Raw genomic sequence first — 22,339 nt, forward strand, 5'->3', positions numbered from 1 at the left:
TTCCAGATGAACGATTAAAATATTGATGCGCCCCGCCTGAACGCAGAATGGCACCAAGTATCCATTACGCATGGCGTTTCCATCATCTTTTTCAATCAATCAAGGGATCTATCTTGGACATTGTTATCAGACATTGCTCTTTGACCATATTGGTTACATAGACTTTTGTGTATAAAAGACATAAAGAACTGGCAATATCATTCGCACATGCTGACTTCAATTTGTACAGACTGTTACGTACAATCACCTCTCTTTTAAGGTAATTGACACTCACTTTCACACAAAAAATTGCTTTTTGCATTTCCTACTTTTAATAATCTAAAGCTATTTTGTTAGAAAACTCTTCTTCTGCGTCCAGGAATGGCAATGAGTGGATTGTTGTTGTGCGGCCTCATGGCAGCGCTAGTGGGGTTTGGTTTGACATCGCCCGTATCCAAGTCGGATGGCAACACCAAACAGGGTGGGATACTGCCACAGCTACTGGCCAGGAGGGAGGCAGTGAGGAATAGTGCAGAGAACGTCGCTAGGCGGAATAAAGACAGTCAGATGAGCATGGCACGGATGGCGCACCTGTCGGAGGACCAGCGCGAGTTCATGTCCAAGCAAATCATGCAGGCCATCTCAGGTACGTGGTGGTGTCGAGTCAAGTGCGTGTGTGTGTGTGTGTGTGTGTGTGTGTGTGTGTGTGAGAGAGATAGAGAGTAAGTGAGTAGAGAGCAAATTTAACTTTTCTGTTTGGTTCATGTTGGTTCTTATTGTTCGCAGAGATGATGAACGAGTGTCCGGACCGGGACTACCAAGGATGGGTAGACTTTGGACGGCGGAGTGCAGAGTAGAGACGTACTACAAGCCAACTGAGGAACGTCTGCCTGCACTGGCTTTACTCAGGAATCCATCCCTATTTAAAATATATTGTATATTTTCATTGGCTTATGTCATTTGACTTTTGCTTTTAATCCAAGTGTCATAATAAACATGTTTGCAGTATGTGTGTCTACGGACTTTCTTGTTTTTGTTTAGGACATGGACCGGATTCCACGGACACAGAATATACATTGAGTGTGCTTTTTAGTCTAGGACAAGGCTTAATGTGTCCGGGAAACCGGCACTTCGAGTAGAAAAATAACACACATGCACGTGTGCCTGATGGAAATACAATGTACTTTTTAATTTACAAGTGGTACAATTTATACACACATACAACTCAGCAATTATAACATATAATTCAGCAAAGAGTAGTCCATTTCAACATCTGAAATATATGCATTGCTGTTTGGTTCATTTTCTTCTGAATACAAATTGTCGTAATTTGCTATCATTTTCCCTTTTGATCTGCAGTATCCTACGCCTTATATATACAACTGATTATCCAAAGCATGCAGTCCATTATCATTTGGTTTTTGTACCTATCTTTTTTCCCGTGACACTTTGCTTGTATTTTTTTTTTTCCTCGTAAGGTATCCTCCTTAGTGCAATCACTGGAGGAATTAACTTTGAATGCCCAACTTAATTTTTTCATACAGCTAACTTTCATTATTCCTGATGACATTAAATACATTTGTACAAACAAGACTTTAGTTTAAGGTCTGTTAACACAGATCCAGCACATACACTAGTCCCAATACATTTTACAGTCACCTTCTGTTGTCTTTGATACAGCATGGTAGACTACCTGAATGCTTTTGGAGAGGTTTGAATAAATGCACAAGTTCACAATGACTGACATAATTGACAGCATTTCGGAGTAAAGCATTTTACAATGACTTGCAGCAGGGGATGTGTGATGCCATGCAAACGCACAGTACTGCTAGTGCTACATGAGGACTTTGGGGGAAAGAGCAGAGTAGTATACCTCAGTTAATGTCATTAATGTCACAAACTTTCAGTAAGTTCAGTCAGTGTATCAGTCTCTCCACCATTCTGTAATGGGGAGTGATTGAAGTGTTAGTGGTTTTACCACAGTAAAGTGAATGTGGTTAATACCCACAAATGCTTCATTTTCTAATAGCAGCTATATATTGCAAAAGGACATCCTGAATTCCAGTGCATCTTGTTTTTTTTAAGTGTGACAAACTAACTGCTGTGGTCAATCTTTTCCAACATAATGAAAAGGTAATGTGATTGTATTTGATGGTATTAACAAATTATTTTAGAAAACATATGGTGGCTGTCGTTCTAAAAAAAAAAAACACCACGAGAAGCACCATTCCCTTACTTTCATACCGTGTAAAACCATCGACACGCACAAAACACAGGTAGAAAAAAGCAACGCATGTTTCTCAACTTTTTATTTTATTAAAAAAATAAAAAAACTTTCAGCGTGTTCAAGCCAGCCGGAGCAGTGATCAGGTGATTCTCCTGAGAATGATCATGATGTCACACATTGTTGTGGAGACCTAGTATCTACAATACAGGAGTCCATTACAAAAAGAAGAGTGACTGTACACGTGACAGAAACTCAATATGGCTCTATGGTTCTCCCGAGGCTCCGTTTTACAATGTATTGCTGTGGGCCCGAAACACAAAACGGCGGTACAGTGGCATAGCAAGCATGTGGATTGAAGTCAATGACGATTGAGTAGGAAGGGGAGAAGGAGGGGGGAGGGAGTTCTCCCAGTCGTTCTCAGACTCTAGGTGGATGTCTGTATTGCCTGACTGCTTCTCTCTCCTCTCCGTTCTCTCTCCAGCCCACCACCCCTCGGGCTGCCACCTTGTGAAGTCCCAGACTCCTCAGCTTCTCTACCAGTTTGAAGCTGAAAATGTTCCTTCTCCCTTCTTCCTCCATCTTGAATGTACCTCCATCCTGATCTTCCTCTGCCGTTGTGGGGCGTGTGTGGGCTGTGAGTGGGGTCAGTTGGTGGTAAGGGTAGGGAACGGTGGAGCCGGAGATGCCCTGCTCCTCCAGCAGCCTCAGGAGTCCCAGTGATAGAGGAGGTGCTGGGGTGGAGGTGGAGTGGTGGCCGCCGCCCTGGCTAGGGTCAAATATCAGCCCACAGTGCTGCTGTTTGGAGGAGGAGGGTGACGTGGTGCTCAGATGCTCACAGCTCCCACAAGCGGACAGGCTGCGAGAGCAAAGGCTGCAAATACAGGAAAAGAGAAAAAGACCAATCAGACACAGGAGTGCTGTTATCACACATCCAATAAGATACTCCGCTTGTCATTTGCCTACTTAAACATACAAAATAAACAAATAGCTATAAGCTTAGCAACATTAGTAACAGTGCATCATTAGTTAAGAGTGGTTAGTTAGTTTAGCTGCCTGTAAGGGTGGATTAGAGAAGATGTTAGTCAGTTCGATAGTCAGCCTGAGAACTGAAAAGAGGATTGCCGTTGGGTCGTGCAGTTTACCTGGAAGAATCTGGAAGGGATCAGGAACTGGTGTCCAAGTTAGCAAGCCAAGCAAGTGTGTGACATGTTGTTTATGAAGTAGATTCAAGATAATGGACCAAATCCTTAATAGAGAAGCAGGCATTAAGATGTTGGAATGGGAAACCTGTGTGTATTAAAGTTTGAGTTACGTGTGTGTATCTTAAAATAGGATTTGGCCCCATTAATCTAATACTAAACCTCAAAGTCATTTAAATAGACACAAGAACATCCATTTGTTTTATGCATGGAAAGTTGAAGCATTGTCATAGCTGCGAGTACATTCATTCCATGACTTTGTAGTGGTGTTTGTTCAAGGCTCAGCATGGGGGTATGATCAATAATTTTACTTAGGGGTTGGGTGGGGTCAGAGTTAGAATGGGAGTGGTTTAGAAAAGTTAGGGGATAAATATATAATTTTCCTGCATCATTCCCAAGATGTCCATGCCTGTTGGATCTTACTTTGCCTAGAAAGTCCACTTTAGAGCTGGAGAAAGTGCTTGAACCAGCGTTTCCTACCACTGAGGGGAGAGACATGGGGTAAGGAGAGAGAGATTGAGTAAGGGAGGAGAGAGAAGGACTGCTATACACACAAAGTAGCAAGGTACTATTGAGGAGAAAAATGGAGCAGCACAGCGAAGCTGCTATTGTTTTCAGAGTGGTATATTGTAAATACCTTTTCACGTTACTACTAATATTGGTCTTTAGTTTAATTAATTAATTAATTAAAGATTGAATGAATACCAAAAGGCAAATTAATGAAAAATAAATGGATTTCACTTCATTTTACAGTCCACTACCTGGGGATAATAGGCAGAATCTACCGCACACCCAAAACCGATTAGTGAAGGTGCTGGAGGCAAAATGGACAACTGGTGAAACAGGGAAAAGTCTCTGCACACTTCCATTCAGATGCACATTTCATTTAATAGTAGCTGAGCTTTAGGTCAGTCGACCATCAACAGTCCACTACCTGGTAATTACTTATGTTGCTTTGGATTCATTTCAAACACCATTTAGTACCATACCATTTAGTACCAGGTTACCTATTATTTCGACGTCTTTGATGAAACTTCCAGGAAGTATTCATTGTCACCATATATACGTTCTTAGTAAATACCAGACAAAAAAACATGTAGCTTTTTGCACTTGACTGTACGCTGCTTTCTTGGCCAGGTCTCCTTCGAAAAAAATACCTCAAGGGCCTTCCTGGTTAAATAAAGCATACAAAAATTGAAACCGGACAGTAAAATAAAGTGTTACCAATGAATAGTTGTGTGTGAGTGATTCCCAGATCTTACCTGGTGGAGAAGGAGGGGAGCAGGAGGGAGGGGTGGTGGCGCCGACAGGTGGTGACGGTGTGGGTGGGAAGGGTCTGGGGGAGGTTGGGGCCGGAGGATAGAGGAGTGACTGTGGATGATGGACACACTTTACACAACTACACACCAACACAAAAACACACACACAACAACAAACACATACACAACTACTCACAATGGATGAGGAAAATCCCAGAGCCACACACCAAATGACACGGATGGGAGAATGTACGATATACAATGACAGTATGAGTTGGAATGACTCAAACTGTTTAGTAACATCACACCTACCACACAGGTGAACTTAGGAAAGTTGGAATGAGTTGGAATGACACAAACTGTTTAGTAACATCACACCTACCACACAGGTGAACTTAGGAACGTTGGAATGAGTTGGAATGACACAAACTGTTTAGTAACATCATACCTACCACACAGGTGAACTTAGGGGGATATGGACCACAGTAGACATGTTATCCAAATAGAAGGTTCCAGTGTCAATGCCTGATCGTTCTCCCTTACCCAATCTGACGGACCTAAAGAGTTCCGTCGGAGGGAGAAGGGAAAACGATCAGATTTTCACACCAGACTAGAGGGACCAGAGGAATGAGTGTGTACTGTGTGTGTATGAGTGAATGTCTTCACTTACAATTGACACCCTATCAACCGTATCTACTAAATTCAACTAAACACTACCCTGTGGCCTCTTTTCTTACCCATGGCTCCGGCAGCCAGGCTGTGGGAGAGCTGTGATAGGTCAGGCTCGTCCTCCTCCAGGTCGTTGAGGCTGTAGACGTGTTGGAGGTCGATCTCCAGCTCCCGGAAGTCTTTGGTGAGGACCCCCGGGCGAGGGTGCAGGATGCCTCCCAGGTTGGGCTTGGCCAGCTGCTGCCAGTGGTGTAGGGTCACTGAACCTGTTGTGGCGAGGAAGGGCAATATAGTTAACATTGTTGTATGTTGGGAATAACACATTTATTTATTTATGTAATAAACTGTATTTCTCTAATCATGCATATTTTTCATATTAAAAGAAGGAAAAAATGGTAAAGAGTGTCTACTTTCAGCTGTAGAGACTACATTCATAGTTTCACCTGTAATTGAGTCTAGCAACCTTAGGCAAGTTACCATAAAACTGACAGTCGAGTTACCGCACACCTAATATCTCAGCAAAGAACACAAACAGGGTCTCCCCCTCCCTCCTCACCTTCCAGGGGCTTGACAATCTGCAGGCGATCGGGTAGGTAGGAGCGCGAGCCCCCCGATCCGGCCGAGGAGTGCATCGAGCTGCCATTGGAGTAGTTGGTGCCTGTCGACGCCGCCGAGCTGGACACCAGGCTGTCGTTGGGCGTAAGGAACCCGCTGGAGCCCAGCTCGCCCACCTCCTCACCCTCCTTGCTGCACCCCTGGTAGGCGGCGGCCAGGGCGCAGAGTTTGCGTTCGCGCTCCACCTCAAAGAAGGGGCGCTCTGAGGCGTGGCTCTGCTGGCGGTCAGATAAACAGCGGAGCGCGGCTTCTAGGTCATGGCCTCCAGGCATGCCCGGCATGCCCAGACGCTTAGGGCCACTAACACTGAGATCAGAGAGAGATAGAGGAAGGTTAGTGATGTACTATACACTGTTGATGCACTAACACTCAGAGTAGAGGAGGTAGAACAGGTTTTGAATACAAATGCACTGTTGTTATTAGTACACATAGACCAGAGAAATAGAAGCTGTATGTTTGAACATGTAGGAGTGAAAGAAGTCCATTAATATACTATGGAAAAGCATTTCACTGTTAGTCTACGCCTGTTGTCGCGAAGCATGTGACAAATAAAATTTGATTTGATTTGATGTGAAAAGTAAATACCCTGTGTGTCTGCTGTCTGTGTAGACTCTGTATGAGAGTTAATGAATTCAAACATACAGTACCAGTCAAAAGGTTGGACACACCTACTCATTCAAGGGTTTTTCCTTATTTTTCCATTTTTTTCCATTGTAGAATAAAAGTGAAGACATCAAAACTATGAAATAACACATATGGACTCATGTAGTAACCAAAAACGTGTTAAACAAATCAAAATATATTTGAGATTTGAGATTCTTCAAATAGCCACCCTTTGCCTTGATGACAGCTTTACACACTCTTGGAATTTTCTCAACCAGCTTCACCTGGAATGCTTTTCCAACAGTCTTGAGGAGTTCCCACATATGTTGAGCACTTGTTGGCTGCTTTTCCTTCACTCTGCCGTCCGACTCATCCCAAACCATCTCAATTGGGTTGAGGTAAGGGGATTGTGGAGGCCAGGACATCTGATGCAGCACTCCACATCACTCTCCTTCTTGGTAAAATAGCCCTTACACAGCCTGGAGGTGGGTTGGGTCATTGTCCTGTTGAAAAATAAATGATAGTCCCACTAAGCCCAAACCAGATAGGATGGCGTATCACTGCAGAATGCTGTGGTAGCCATGCTGGTTAAGTGTGCCTTGAATTCTAAATAAATCACAGACAGTGTCACCAGCAAAGCACCCCCACACCATAACACCTCCTCCTCCATGCTTTACGGTGGGAACTACACATGTGGAGATCATCCGTTCACCCACACCAGCGTCTCACAAAGACACAGCGGATTGAACCAAAAACCTCTCATTTGGACTCCAGACCAAACAACACATTTCCACCTGTCTAATGTCCATTGCTCGTGTTTCTTGGCCCAAGCAGGTTTCTTCTTACTATTGGAGTCCTTTAGTAGTGGTTTCTTTGCAGCAATTCGACTATGAAGGTCTGATTCACATAGTCCCCTTTGAACAGTTGATGTTGAGATGTGTCTTTGACTTGAACTCTGTGAAGCATTTCTTTGGGCTGCAATTTCTGAGGCTGGCAACTCTAATGAACTTATCCTCTGCAGCAGAGGTAACTCTGGGTCTTCCATTCCTGTGGCGGTCCTCATGAGAGCCAGTTTTATTATAGCTCTTGATGGTTTTTGCGACTGCACTTGAAGAAACGTTCAAAGTTCTTGAAATGTTCCGTATTGACTGACCTTCATGTCTTAAAGTAATGATGGACTGTCATTTCTCTTTGCTTATTTGAGCTGTTCTTGCTATAAAATGGCCTTGGTCTAAAAACAAATAGGGTTATCTTCTGTATACCCCCCGCCATGAGGTCGAAGGAATTGTCCGTAGAGCTCAGAGACAAGATTGTGTCGAGGCACAGATCTGGGGAAGGGTACCAAAACATTTCTACAGTATTGAAGGTCCCCATGAACACAGTGGCCTCCATCATTCTTAAATGGAAGAAGTTTGGAACCACCAAGACTCTTCCTAGAGCTGGCCGCCTGGGCAAACTGAGCAATCGGGAGAGAAGGGCCTTGGTCAGGAGGTGACCAAGAACCCAATGGTCACTCTGACAGAGCTCCAGAGTTCTTCTGTGGAGATGGGAGAACCTTCCAGAAGGACAGCCATCTCTGCAGCACTTCACCAATCAGGCCTTTATGGTAGAGTGGCCAGACGGAAGCCACTCCTCAGTAAAAGGCAAATGACCGCCAGCTTGGAGTTTGCCAAAAGACTCTCAGACCATGAGGAAGAAGATTCTCTGGTTTGATGAAACCAAGATTGAACTCTTTGGCCTGAATTCCAAGTGTCAAATATGGAGGAAACTCAGCTGGTAGAGCACGGCGCTTGTAACGCCAAGGTAGTGGGTTCGATCCCCGGGACCACCCATACACAAAAATGTATGCACGCATGACTGTAAGTCGCTTTGGATAAAAGCGTCTGCTAAATGGCATATTATTATTATTATTATCCCTACGGTGAAGCATGGTGGTGGCAGCATCATGCTGTGGGGATGTTTTTCAGCGGCAGGGACTGGAAGACTAGTCAGGATCGAGGGAAAGATGAACGGAACAAAGTACAGAGAGATCCTTGATGAAAACCTGCTCCAGAGCGACTGGGGCAAAGGTTCACCTTCCAACAGGACAACGACCCTAAGCACACAGCCAAGACAACGCAGGAGTGGCTTCAGGACAAGTCTCTGAATGTCCTTGAGTGGCACAGCCAGAGCCTGGACTTGAACCCGATCTAACATCTCTGGAGAGACCTGAAAATAGCTGTGCAGCGACGCTCCCCATCCAACCTAACAGAGCTTGAGAGGATCTGCACAGAAGAATGGGAGAAACTCCCCAAATACAGGAGTGCCAAGCTTGTAGTGTCTCGAGGCTGTAAATGCTGCCAAAGGTGCATCAACAAAGTACTGAGTAAAGGGTCTGAATACTTATGTAAATGTGAAATTTCAGTCATTTATTTTTAATACATTTGCAAAAATTTCTATAAACCTGTTTTTGCTTTGTCATTATGGGATATTGTGTGTAGATTGATGAGGGGAAAAAAACAATTTAATAAATTTTAGAATAAGGCTGTTACGTAACAAAATGTGGAAAAGTCAAAGGGTTTGAATACTTTCCAAAGGCACTGTATATACAGTGGGGAAAAAAAGTATTTAGTCAGCCACCAATTGTGCAAGTTCTCCCACTTAAAAAGATGAGAGAGGCCTGTAATTTTCATCATAGGTACACGTCAACTATGACAGACAAAATGAGAAAAAAAATCCAGAAAATCACATTGTAGGAGTTTTTATGAATTTATTTGCAAATTATGGTGGAAAATAAGTATTTGGTCAATAACAAAAGTTTCTCAATACTTTGTTATATACCCTTTGTTGGCAATGACACAGGTCAAACGTTTTTCTGTAAGTCTTCACAAGGTTTTCACACACTGTTGCTGGTATTTTGGCCCATTCCTCCATGCAGATCTCCTCTAGAGCAGTGATGTTTTGGGGGGCTGTCGCTGGGCAACACGGACTTTCAACTCCCTCCAAAGATTTTCTATGGGGTTGAGATCTGGAGACTGGCTAGGCCACTCCAGGACCTTGGAAATGCTTCTTACGAAGCCACTCCTTCGTCTCGGGCGGTGTGTTTGGGATCATTGTCATGCTGAAAGACCCAGCCATGTTTCATCTTCAATGCCCTTGCTGATGGAAGGAGGTTTTCACTCAAAATCTCACGATACATGGCCCCATTCATTCTTTCCTTTACACGGATCAGTCGTCCTGGTCCCTTTGCAGAAAAAACAGCCCCAAAGCATGATGTTTCCACCCCCATGCTTCACAGTAGGTATGGTGTTCTTTGGATGCAACTCAGCATTCTTTGTCCTCCAAACACGACGAGTTGAGTTTTTACCAAAAAAGTTATATTTTGGTTTCATCTGACCATATGACATTCTCCCAATCCTCTTCTGGATCACCCAAATGCACTCTAGCAAACTTCAGACGGGCCTGGACATGTACTGGCTGGCACTGCAGGATTTGAGTCCCTGGCGGCGTAGTGTGTTACTGATAGTAGGCTTTGTTACTTTGGTCCCAGCTCTCTGCAGGTCATTTACTAGGTCCCCCGCGTGTGGTTCTCTGATTTTTGCTCACCGTTCTTGTGATCATTTTGACTCCCACGGGGTGAGATCTTGCGTGGAGCCCCAGATCGAGGGAGATTATCAGTGGTCTTGTGTGTCTTCCATTTCCTAATAATTGCTCCCAGAGTTGATTTCTTCAAACCAAGCTGCTTACCTATTGCAGATTCAGTCTTCCCAGCCTGGTGCAGGTCTACAATTTTGTTTCTGGTGTCCTTTGACAGCTCTTTGGTCTTGGCCATAGTGGAGTTTGGAGTGTGACTGTTTGAGGTTGTGGACAGGTGTCTTTTTATACTGATAACAAGTTCAAACAGGTGCCATTAATACAGGTAACGAGTGGAGGACAGAGGAGCCTCTTAAAAAAGAAGTTACAGGTCTGTGAGAGCCAGAAATCTTGCTTGTTTGTAGGTGACCAAATACTTATTTTCCACCATAATTTGCAAATAAATTCATAAAAAAATCCTACAATGTGATTTTCTGGATTTTTTTCCTCAATTTGTCTGTCATAGTTGACGTGTACCTATGATGCAAATTACAGGCCTCTCTCATCTTTTTAAGTGGGAGAACTTGCACAATTGGTTGCTGACTAAATACTTTTTTTCCCCACTGTATACAGTGAGGGAAAAAAGTATTTGATCCCCTGCTGATTTTGTACGTTTGCCCACTGACAAAGAAATGATCAGTCTATAATTTTAATGGTAGGTTTATTTGAACAGTGAGAGACAGAATAACAACAAAAAAATCCAGAAAAACGCATTTCAAAAATGTTATAAATTGATTTGCATTTTAATTAGGGAAATAAGTATTTGACCCCTCTGCAAAACATGACTTAGTACTTGGTGGCAAAACCCTTGTTGGCAATCACAGAGGTCAGATGTTTCTTGTAGTTGGCCACCAGGTTTGCACACATCTCAGGAGGGATTTTGTCCCACTCCTCTTTGCAGATCTTCTCCAAGTCATTAAGGTTTCGAGGCTGACGTTTGGCAATTCGAACCTTCAGCTCCCCTCCACAGATTTTCTATGGGATTAAGGTCTGGAGACTGGCTAGGCCACTCCGGGACCTTAATGTGCTTCCTCTTGAGCCACTCCTTTGTTGCCTTGGCCGTATGTTTTGGGTCATTGTCATGTTGGAATACCCATCCACGACCCATTTTCAATGCCCTGGCTGAGGGAAGGAGGTTCTCACCCAAGATTTGCGGTACATGGCCCTGTCCATCTTCCCTTTGATGCGGTGAAGTTGTCCTGTCCCCTTAGCAGAAAAACACCCCCAAAGCATAATGTTTCCACCTCCATGTTTGACGGTGGGGATGGTGTTCTTGGGGTCATAGGCAGCATTCCTCCTCTTCCAAACACGGCAAGTTGAGTTGATGCCAAAGAGCTCGATTTTGGTCTCATCTGACCACAACACTTTCACCCAGTTCTCCTCTGAATCATTCAGATGTTCATTGGCAAACATCAGACGGCCCCTGTATATGTGCTTTCTTGAGCAGGGGGGACCTTGCGGGCGCTGCAGTATTTCACGCGTAGTGTGTTACCAATTGTTTTCTTGGTGACTATGGTCCCAGCTGCCTTGAGACCATTGGACAAGATCCTCCCATGTAGTTCTGGGCTGATTCCTCACCGTTCTCATGATCATTGCAACTCCACGAGGTGAGATCTTGCATGGAGCCCCAGGACGAGGGAGATTGACAGTTCTTTTTGTGTTTCTTCCATTTGCGAATAATTGCACCAACTGTTGTCACCTTCTCACCAAGCTGCTTGGCGATGGTCTTGTAGCCCAGCCTTGTGTAGGTCTACAATCTTGTCCCTGACATCCTTGGAGAGCTCTTTGGTCTTGGCCATGGTGGCGAGTTTGGAATCTGATTGATTCATTGCTTCTGTCGACAGGTGTCTTATATAGGTAACAAACTGAGATTAGGAGCACTCCTTTTAAGAGTGTGCTCCTAATCTCAGCTCGTTACCTGTATAAAAGACACCTGGGAGCCAGAAATCTTTCTGATTGAGAGGGGGTCAAATACTTATTTCCCTCATTAAAATGCAAATCAATTTATAACATTTTTGACATGCGTTTTTCAGGATTTTTTGTTGTTATTCTGTCTCTCACTGTTCAAATAAACCTACCATTAAAATTATAGACTGATCATTTCTTTGTCAGTGGGCAAACTTACAAAATCAGCAGGGGATCAAATACTTTTTTCCCTCACTGTCCATACGCTGTTGCCAGTCTCACCTGTTGTCCTCAGTATGTGCCACCTCTGCCAGCCTCGAAATGGCACTAGGTGGTTTGTCCTCCAAGGTGAGGCTGGCGCTGTCTGAGCCGTAGTAGCTGGTACGGGGGGTGGAGGCGCGGCTGGAGTGCAGCGACACAGGGCTGGAGCCGGGCACCTGGCCGGGGGAGTGGCACCGTGACCGCAGCCTCGACGCTTGGTTCACCACCTTCACCGTCTCAAACACGCGCCACGGATGGTTCCTTTGGCAACCATAGATAAACCATGTAGATTAGTGGTGGCGACAAAGTTTATGTCAGTGTATTTGTGCTTGAATATTAGATCTTCTTTAGTGTAATTTTGGAAACATTTTAAACATTGTATTTGACATTCTGTATTTTTGATCAATAGATGTGCTTTGTTATGTCATGCTGTTTTCGTTCTATCAAACATACTTGGTAACACTTCACCTTTGGCACATAACTGACATACCGGTATTGTCATTCAACTGAGCTTAACAGGTTGGAAAAAGCACATTGTCACCGGTATTTTATGTTTTCACAGTGACATCATCACTCACTTGTACTCGGACGGGGCAGGGACGTCCAGGCCCTTGCGGAAGGTGCCCTCTATCTCTGCTGCCAGGGAGTCCATGGGGAACACGGCTGATAGGGCGCTGTAGCGCTGCACCGTGCTGTTGGGCAGGCTCTTGTTGCGCAGGTTCTTAATGTCCTCTCTGGCCTCCCGTAGCATGTCCTCGCACTCTGAGTACTTGTCCTGCAGGTAGTTTAGCTATAGCCAGGGAGTGCCAGAGGTCAGTTAAACACACACTACTACTGCAGTTAAGTACAAGCTTGACTTGAGGGACAGATCTAGGGTCAGCATAGCCTCCCCAAATCGTTGCCTTAACAATAAGGGGGGAATCCGAAAACCGACCTTAGATCAGTGTTAAAGAGCAACATTATCCTACTTGTTATAGATAGCTCATTGGAGGGTAATGAGCTGTGGATTGTGGGTAGAGTGTGAGGGCGGGTCTTACCTCTGATTTGAGCTGTGATTGGCTCTCCCGCAAGGCACTCAGGTGCTGGGTTAGCTCTTCGTTGTCAGTGGTGAGCTAGAGGAACAAAGTGGAGAGTTAATACCATGATCGTATCAGTGATACTGTAGATACCAACTTCAGTGCACATGTAAATATTTGATGTACTCCATTATAGAAGTGTTCGGTGTGGGTGAGTCTTGAGTCTTTTGTCCTTGTGGAACCTCAAGACATGACAGGAGTGCCATGTCAACTCTGATGTGTGTGTGTCCGTGCACTGCATGCTTGTGTGTGTGTGGATTTGTATTTAGGTGTGTGTGTATGTGTGTGCGTTGTTGTGTCTGTGATCACTCACCCCTTTGCAGCGTGCCTGCAGGTCGACTATCTGTCCAAGCAGGGAGCTGATCTCCTCCTGCTGCCTGAGAGTGTCCTCCACCTTACGGGCCAACTCATCAGACAGGTCCACCACCTGCTTATTCACAGAGGCTGGGAAGGAAGGTCGAAAAAAATGGAGGGAGAGAAAGCGAGAACGAGACAGAGAGAGAAAAAGAGGAGGGAGAGGGTTAGTATGAATACACAGTACAAACACATACTGTTTTCACTGTATTCACCCACTCAACAATTCACTCTCCCCTCAGGAACACAGTAATACCGTATACATGATCAAATATGTATAGTAGTACATTATAGTATACTTACTGAGTTCCTCCACACACACCATCATCAGCTCCTGCTCTTGTTCCTCATAGTTAGCAGTCTCTGACGTCAGTTCATTGGCCTGTGGAGTAACAACATCAATGGCATTAGCAAAGGTTCCTATCCACTTCAATGAATCTGGTGTATAGTACAGTAGCCATCATTAGCGATTAGGCAAGTTTCCCATCCACTTCAATGACTTCAGGTATTTAGAAGTAGACAATGTTACACACCTCACAGCGTAGTTTGAGGTTCTCCTCCTCCAGACCTTTGAGTTTCTGCTGTATGAAGTCATAATTGACAAAGTTACTGAGGGAGTTAGACGACTCGTTCCTCTTCATTCTGAAAACCAGGAGAGAGGGAGAAGGCAGTCAGAATTTAAGTCTTACGTTTACCTGCCGAAGTTGTGTTGATATGCCTGAAGGGATGTACGATGTGTATGTGTACTCTGCAGTGTGTGTGTGTGTACTCACAGTGAGAGTGAGTCGGAGGCGTTCTCAATCTCCTCTGTGCTGGCGTACAAGTGGAGCAGGTCGTCTCTCATGGAAAGCTCATGACGCAGCTGGGCTATCTGATGAATGGGAAACAGGAACCAGGGAATCTATCATGTACAGTGGTCCCCATTCCTGGTCTGGGCGAGAGTTACCGGGTGTGCAGGCTTTTGATCCTGCCTAGCACTTATGCAATGATTCAACTGATAAAAGGTCTAAATCAAAATTGAACCAAGGTGTGTTAATGCCAGGCTGGAACAAAAGACTGCATACGCTGTAAGTTTCATATTCCAGGACCAGAATGAGTGTGTATTTTCTCTTGCTAAAAGCTATGTTCCAGCACTACTGTATTCTGTCTGTAATAGGTGAGATAAATCAAAAGTAGGGCTACAGTGATGGTTTCCATACCTCTTCCTTAGCGATCTCCAGCTGTTCGTCCATTAACTCATTCCGTGCCGTTAGATCCCAATTCTGCTTGAGCAGCGATTGGCCGATCCGGGCCGCCACCCGAGGTCCCGCTCTTTCTGCAAGACGACAATGGTTTGATGAGGATTTTCCTCATTCTGTGATGTAGTTACAGTTTCTAGTAGAATACTTGTTTATCATTCTAGCAACATGGTTATGTCTGATGACTATCGGGATTTGCTCAAATGTATAATATATTCAGTTACACATTTTTCAATTCGATTCAATACAACTTAATTAGTCCCAGGGGCGATTAAGGGGTTACATACGGAACGTTCCCGTTATATTTACTTACCTCTTCCAGTAGGTGGGTGACAGCCTCGATGTCATGGTACGTCTTAGTGACCTGGCCCACTTCTCTCTGAACACAGCACTGTAGGAGGGAGATGGGAATGGCGGGAGAAAATAAAAATACCTGGTTAATATATAGTTCACTGAAAAGTAGGAGAGGCCATTGGACAGTGAATTATTCAGACAGTATAGAGACAGTAACTTTCTGGTTAGAAGTTTCATTGGTCACAGGAGCTAAGATAATGTCTGGCCTACACTGACCACACAATTCAGTTAATTTGACCACGATATCGGGAAGTAAAACTTTGAGAGGTAAAAGCTAACTGCCCGGTGGACTAGGTCATCATTGTCCTCAATGACCCACAACTATCCCCTCTCTTTCTGTGAATGACTCATGGTCAACAACAAGTTGAAAGGAAACAGACCGAGGCGCTGACCACAACATTACCATGTAGCCAGTCAGTTAGAGCTTATCCTCTTAGCCTGATCCTCATTACAGGGATAAGACCCATCTCTCTCTTTCCCTCTGATATAAATAAACCTCAGCACTAGCTGCTGTTGAAAACTGTAATGAGAACAGTTAACAATCAGAAGGAAGTTAGGCTGGATATCTATGGCCGTGATTATAGAGCGATCTGGTTATAGACAGGTCAGTTTGTTTACTGGTTTGTGAATGGACACTGCGACCCTGTTCAGGACTGATGGGCGGGTGAATAGTGGTCATCCTGTTTGGAAGCCGAGTCATCATAGAGTTACAGTTGATACTTTGTTCATCATAGTAATTATTATAGTGACCTAAAGAAGTGGGGCCCATGGTTTCTGTGCCAGGGCTCATCTTTGTTTCATGTTTTCTTGTGACCCTCCATATATAATCAAAAATGTGTTTCTATCCAGACCAATCAGCTGGGACCAATGGATTGCTCTAATTCTTTTAATGTGTATTTTTCCATATATAGACACACCCTATGTGTTTTAATAAAACGATATGCATTGAGCTTGTCTGATGCTTTAAGCTTACGGTTTGATGCCTCAAGAGGGTGCCAGAGATCTAGCTAACCAGAATTTTAAAAAACTTAAACTGACCCAACTATTCTTCTCCTGCTCCTGCTGGTTTTCGCAGATTTTGCCATTACTCTCCTGAAGTTGCCGGTAATAGGCTACACTAGGAGTCGGCAACCTTTCTCATGTGGAATGCCAATTTATCTTACAATTTCTACCGATCTGTGTGCCAGTAAAATGTTTGTGAAACAGTTTCATTTAATTTATAATAACGTCTTCATATCTCAAAATCATTGTCATGTGGTTAATCAAAATTCTATACAAATCTAAATGAAAATTATACAAACCTAAAAAGTAACGTTGATTGCCATTGCCATATGTAAAAATAGCCTACATAAAGCCAACAAATAAAAACATTGCAGCCTGCAGGTAGAAAATATCCTGACAAAAATAAATCTCCTATAAATCACATTGACTACACATGGCCTGTCTGCAACGAACTTGAAACACTGTATCAACGATTAACCCGAAACTTGCAACATTGTATAAAATATTCTGGGCCTTCAGAGTTTCCCATGCCAGTGAGCTCGGGACAGACACAGCTGTAGGCTATTTGCGCAAGGGATAAGCAGTGCTTGACTTGGGTACCGGCACCTTACATGTTCTACTGCTTGAGCTCCTGTTCCTCCTATAGAATATAAGCTCAAAAGAATTGTGGATCTCCTGCACCTAAATATAAACAGCACCCAAAATGAGTACCGGAACCTATTTCAGTCCAAGTCAAGCACTGATAAGAAGACTATTTTATTACTTTCCACTGGATCAGAGCATGACATTTTTCCCTTTCACACTGAGTGGTTATCGAAAGGGAAAGATCTTTCAAATACATTGAGGAACTATTGTAATTCTCAATGGATGTAAAACAGACTTTGATTGCTTGCTGTCTGAGGTGAAGAAAACATTACTTAGAGAAGCTCCACAGGTCATTAGTGGTGGTGCGTTAAGCCAATCAGAAATACTATCAGATCCCCAAATGGGCTACATTTGCACGCAGGCATCTACGCATGTGCGTCCTTACTCAACATTGACAGGAGCGCTTCAAACCAAAGACAATGACAAAATGACAGAACTCGTAAATGTTTCTCACAAGTTTAGCATAGGTTGTGCACTCTGCAAATAATGTGTCCACTCCGACAATGAGAACAGGAAGACTGGAATAATAATATTGAATGCATTAAAATAAATTACCGTAACCAAAGTAACAAACATTGTAGATGAGAAATTATAGGAATTAACGGTAAATGTACTACTGGTGATATATGTAATGGGGAATTGATATACACTAACAATCAAACGCAAAAACAATTCACACAATGAAGTTATGAAACAATGAATGTGCACAAATTGGGCGGAGAGAGCGCATTCTGGAGAGAGAAGTGCATTGTGCATCTGGGCGCATGGTCAATCCGACGTCCCTCCGGATTGCTACAAAATATGGGAGGTGCATGGCGATGCGATACAGAGCTCGATTTGGCCTCTGTATCATTTGCGTCACACCCTCCATATGGAGCCTCCGACCACATTTTTGAATCAAGCATAAATTGGCTTTTAATCTAGGCCTCCGCAATGGATTAGTTCACTGAGATTTGCGCAAAATATATATATATATATATATATATATATATATATATATATATATATATATATATATATATACACACACAGTTGAAGTCGGAAGTTTACATACACTTAGGTTGGAGTCATTAAAACTTGTTTTCAACCACTCCAAAAATGTATTGTTAACAAACTATAGTTTTGGCAAGTCAGGTTAGGACATCTACTTTGTGCATGACACAAGTCATTTTTCCAAAATTGTTTACAGACAGATTATTTCACTTATAATTCACTGTATCACAATTCCAGTAGGTCAGAAGTTTACATACCCTAAATTGACTGTGTCTTTAAACAGCTTGGAAAATTCCAGAAAATGATGTCATGGCTTTAGAAGCTTCTGATAGGCTAATTGACATCATTTGAGTCAATTGGAGGTGTACCTGTGGATGTATTTCAAGGCCTACCTTCAAACTCAGTGCCTCTTTGCTTGACATCATGGGAAAATCAAAATAAATCAGCCAAGACCTCAGAAAAAACTTGTAGACCTCCACAAGTCTGGTTCATCCTTGGGAGCAATTTCCAAACGCCTGAAGGTACCACGTTCATCTGTACAAACAATAGTACGCAAGTATAAACACCATGGGACCACGCAGCAGTCATACCGCTCAGGAAGGAGACGCGTTCGGTCTCCTAGGAGATGAACGCACTTTGATGCGAAAAGTGCAAATCAATCCCAGAACAACAGCAAAGGACCTTGTGAAAATGCTGGAGGAAACAGTTTAAAAAAGTATCTATATCCACAGTATAACGAGTCCTATATCGACATAACCTGGAAAGGACGCTCAGCAAGGAAGAAGTCACTGCTCCAAAACCGCCATAAAAAAAGCCTGACTACGGTTTGCAACTGCACATGGGGACAAAGATCATACTTTTGGATAAATGTCCTCTGGTCTGATGAAACAAAAATAGAACTGTTTGGCCATAATGACCAACGTTATGTTTGGAGGAAAAGGGGGGCCTTGCAAGTCGAAGAACACCATCCCAACCGTGAAGCACGGGGTGGCAGCATCATGCTGTGGGGGTGCTTTGCTGCAGGAGGGACTGGTGCACTTCACAAAATAGATGGCATCATGAGGAAGGAAAATGATGTGGATATATTGAAGCAACATCTCAAGACATCAGTCAGGAAGTTAAAGCTTGGTCACAAATGGGTCTTCCAAATGGACAATGACTCCAAGCATACTTCCAAAGTTGTTGCAAAATGGCTTAAGGACAACAAAGTCAAGGTATTGGAGTGGCCATCACAAAGCCCTGACCTCAATCCTATAGAATATTTGTGGGCAGAACTGAAAAGCCGTGTGCAAGCAAGGAGGCCTACAAACCTGACTCAGTTACACCAGCTCTGTCAGGAGGAATGGGCCAAAATTCACCCAACTTATTGTGGAAAGCCTGTGGAAGGCTACCCGAAACGTTTGACCCAAGTTAAACAATTTAAAGGCAATGCTACCAAATACTAATTGAGAAACTTCTGACCCACTGGGAATGTGATGACAGAAATAAAAACAGAAATAAATCATTCTCTCTACTATCAATCTGACATTTCACATTCTTAAATTAAAGTGGTGATCCTAACTGACCTAAAACAGGGAATTTTTACTAGGATTAAATGTTAGGAATTGTGAAAAACTGAGTTTAAATGTATTTGGCTAAGATGTAAAATTCTGACTTCAACTGTATATATATTTGTTACTGCTCGACTAAAACAATCTCGGTCGACCAACAGCCTAACGACCAAACAAATCGACCAGTCGACTAATTGGGGTCAGCCCTACATCCTGCAGACGTAGTCTCATGCAGGTACATGCAGTAACATAACCCTTTGTTCAAATCAGCCATTCAAATCTCCCTTTAATCAAAAGCCTGGCTGGCACCAAGGAGATTAGGTACTCATCAGTACTGTATGGTACATTAGAATAATTAAAGTGAGGGGCAGCATTTGGCTGAAAATGGGGTGACTGTGTAACAGTATGCATGAGCCAATTATTTAATGGAATGAAATGGTCCTGGTCCGGATCTACTGTATGCCTACAGTCATTAATCCTTTGAAACCTTTAAGAAAATAGTGTGTGTCCTTGTTTAGAGGTGATGGGGGTCTACAGTGTGGAAAAAGAGATATAGGGAGAGAAAGAAAGAAAAGAGAGAGATGGAGGGAGAGAAACAGAGAACGAGAGAATGAAAGGAAAGGAGAGAGCGAGAAAGAGAGAAAGAAAGAGAGCGAGAAAGAGAAATAACATCTTGTTCTAGCATACTGAGACCAGTCCACAGCAGCGGGTGGTGGTTGAGTAGGAGCCAACGGCTTCCTACAGCACTGGGCACGGGCACTGGCAGACTGCAGCTACAGTGCCAACCTAACCCCTGCAACAGACAGAGCTGGTGCTTATGCACCAAAAGAAGATGCTGCTCGTATTGCATAAGTGCAAATAATACATTGCAGTTATTTTGTTTATCGTTGAGTCTACAATGGTACTTTCCTACAGTACAGTATATCATAAAGATAAACCCTAATTGTGTTCTTTATGAAGATTAACATTCTGTAAAATACCCTGGAATACCCTAATCTGGACAGTCAGTCCGATCAGGTAGCCTACCATTTTCAATGGTAGAGCAGAGCAAGAGTGACCATAAGTAAGTATAGCTTCCTAAAACACTGCTGTCCTAACTGCTAATGTTCCCATCTGGAACTATAATTAAAATTGCTTCCTCCATAGAACAAAAGCTAATTTTCTAATATGGCTAGGCCTACTAAGCAATTAAAGTAGCTTCCTATTACAAATAATAATTATAAATCGGGTCACTACAATTGAAATAGCTCTATCCATGTAACAATTCCTAATTGTACTATTATCAAAATAGATTCATCCATAGAACAAAGGCTAACAAGCTTAACTGGCTAACTTCCTGCAAATCCAATGGTTACATGGTAATTTACTGGGGAGTACATACTTATGCTAATGCTAAATCCCCAATTAGCTTCCCCAATAGCTTCTCAATCTTTACAAACTCAAGTTATCCTTTTTGTATTCAGGCTAAAACAACATTATAGACTGGACTACTTTCCAGACAAGGAAAAGGTATTTAATACAGACACACTGCAGACAGAACATTGTGTTGGATTATCGAGAAGAACTAATGCTGAATTTGTAGCTGTCAACTTATTTTCTTAATTTATTTTCACAGTGCCAAGCTTTATTGATTTCTTTGGAAAGAAAATGTTTCAAGAATGATGACGTCTGAGAGGACTATCCCTTTAAAAGCTATGCCACAGTACAGTACAGTAGTTGACTGTCTGTGAGCAATACATATTGTACTATATTACCGTCTAAGACCACGCTATAGATAGCGCAAGGGGCTCTTTGACTGAGGGATTTCCTAGCTCACTGTACCCTAACCGAGAGGATTCAGAGTGGATCCTGTACAGTACACAGGAGCCTACAGGATCAATAGGGATCCGTAGGGATCAAACCCACAAGCTCAACTCTGTCCTCTGTCAGTCTGATTCTCGCATCACTACAGACGTTATCATAAGCCTTTCTCCCGATCCTCTTGGGACGTCCATTCTGAGGTATTAGGCTACTAATACAGGACAGGCCATTGTATCTGCCTGGGACAGGTTGCAGAAACCTGCATGTGACATCACAATACCTCCGTCTTCCTGCCCTGATCCGTTTAGCTGTGTGGTGCAGGGGTCAGGGAGAATGAGACAGCCAATGTCCTGCCTAGTGGGTCATTGAGGCCTACTATGAGTGCTTTAAGGAGGTATAGCAGTAAAGCGCCAGTGAATCTCAAGATTGAACTTGGGTCTATAACCATTAAAACCCAATTGACTATTTGGTATGAAATATTAGACCTCTACATAATATATGAAATATATTAGAACTCATCAAATATATCCGGCCTCTAGCTATACATAATTTATGATTACATCATTAGCCTAGTTAATTCACGTAATACTAAATGACAACAAGGGAGATAAGAAGAGCATAATTTGTGGCAGAAACTGCACCCAGGTTAAAGTTTCAGCCTGTATGTGGTGTAGGCAGCCCTGAGGACATCATCATCAAATCCCTTTGCGTACATTCCCTTGAGTAGCAGTGCCTACAGATTACAGCTGTACTGTATTTGTGTCATGAAATATTATAATTCATCCAATTGTATTTAGCCTTTGTGTAACAGTCATCTAAAGCGAGAGATTTTCTAGAAAAGTCTGTTCACTTTCTGGATCTGCGCCAGCATCTATGCCAGTGTCGCAGTATACTGACAGAAAAGGTGCCAGCCAGCCAGCACGCTGCCCATTCAGACAAAGGACCAAATGGAGGCTGAAAAGAAAGACATACTCTAGCTAAAATAGGCTGCTTCTTAG

General features: G+C 43.2%; 2 protein-coding genes across 11 annotated transcripts; one reads left to right on the forward strand and one right to left on the reverse strand.

Moving 5' to 3' along the window:
* The first annotated feature begins 211 nt into the window (after positions 1 to 211).
* Positions 212 to 987, forward strand: LOC121532830 (cholecystokinin-like). Its single transcript, XM_041838624.1, has 3 exons — positions 212 to 259; positions 359 to 625; positions 766 to 987. The coding sequence occupies exons 2-3, from the start codon at positions 361 to 363 to the stop codon at positions 834 to 836; spliced, it is 336 nt and encodes a 111-aa protein (XP_041694558.1). The 5' UTR covers positions 212 to 259; positions 359 to 360; the 3' UTR covers positions 837 to 987.
* Positions 988 to 1,142: 155 nt separating this feature from the next.
* LOC121561872 (trafficking kinesin-binding protein 1-like) lies at positions 1,143 to 15,048 on the reverse strand. Of its 10 annotated transcripts, none has more exons than XM_045220106.1 (13): positions 14,959 to 15,048; positions 14,533 to 14,630; positions 14,293 to 14,401; positions 14,063 to 14,141; positions 13,719 to 13,849; positions 13,367 to 13,441; positions 12,908 to 13,119; positions 12,351 to 12,590; positions 5,890 to 6,254; positions 5,402 to 5,599; positions 4,668 to 4,776; positions 3,349 to 3,452; positions 2,930 to 3,077 (listed from the first exon to the last, which is right to left on the reverse strand). In XM_045220106.1, exons 1-13 carry the CDS (start codon positions 14,989 to 14,991, stop codon positions 3,031 to 3,033), a joined length of 1,800 nt encoding a protein of 599 aa, XP_045076041.1. In that variant the 5' UTR covers positions 14,992 to 15,048; the 3' UTR covers positions 2,930 to 3,030. The 10 variants fall into 10 exon arrangements, 7 of the variants coding, with proteins under 7 accessions (XP_045076040.1, XP_045076041.1, XP_045076044.1 ...); XM_045220109.1 differs by lacking the exon at positions 3,349 to 3,452 and adding an exon at positions 3,829 to 3,887 and having other exon boundaries at positions 2,989 to 3,077; XR_006660590.1 differs by lacking the exon at positions 3,349 to 3,452 and adding an exon at positions 3,829 to 4,575 and having other exon boundaries at positions 3,038 to 3,077.
* Between the last annotated feature and the right edge of the window lie 7,291 nt (positions 15,049 to 22,339).

The sequence above is a fragment of the Coregonus clupeaformis genome, unplaced genomic scaffold (assembly GCF_020615455.1).
Source record: "Coregonus clupeaformis isolate EN_2021a unplaced genomic scaffold, ASM2061545v1 scaf3156, whole genome shotgun sequence".
NCBI lineage: Eukaryota > Metazoa > Chordata > Actinopteri > Salmoniformes > Salmonidae > Coregonus > Coregonus clupeaformis.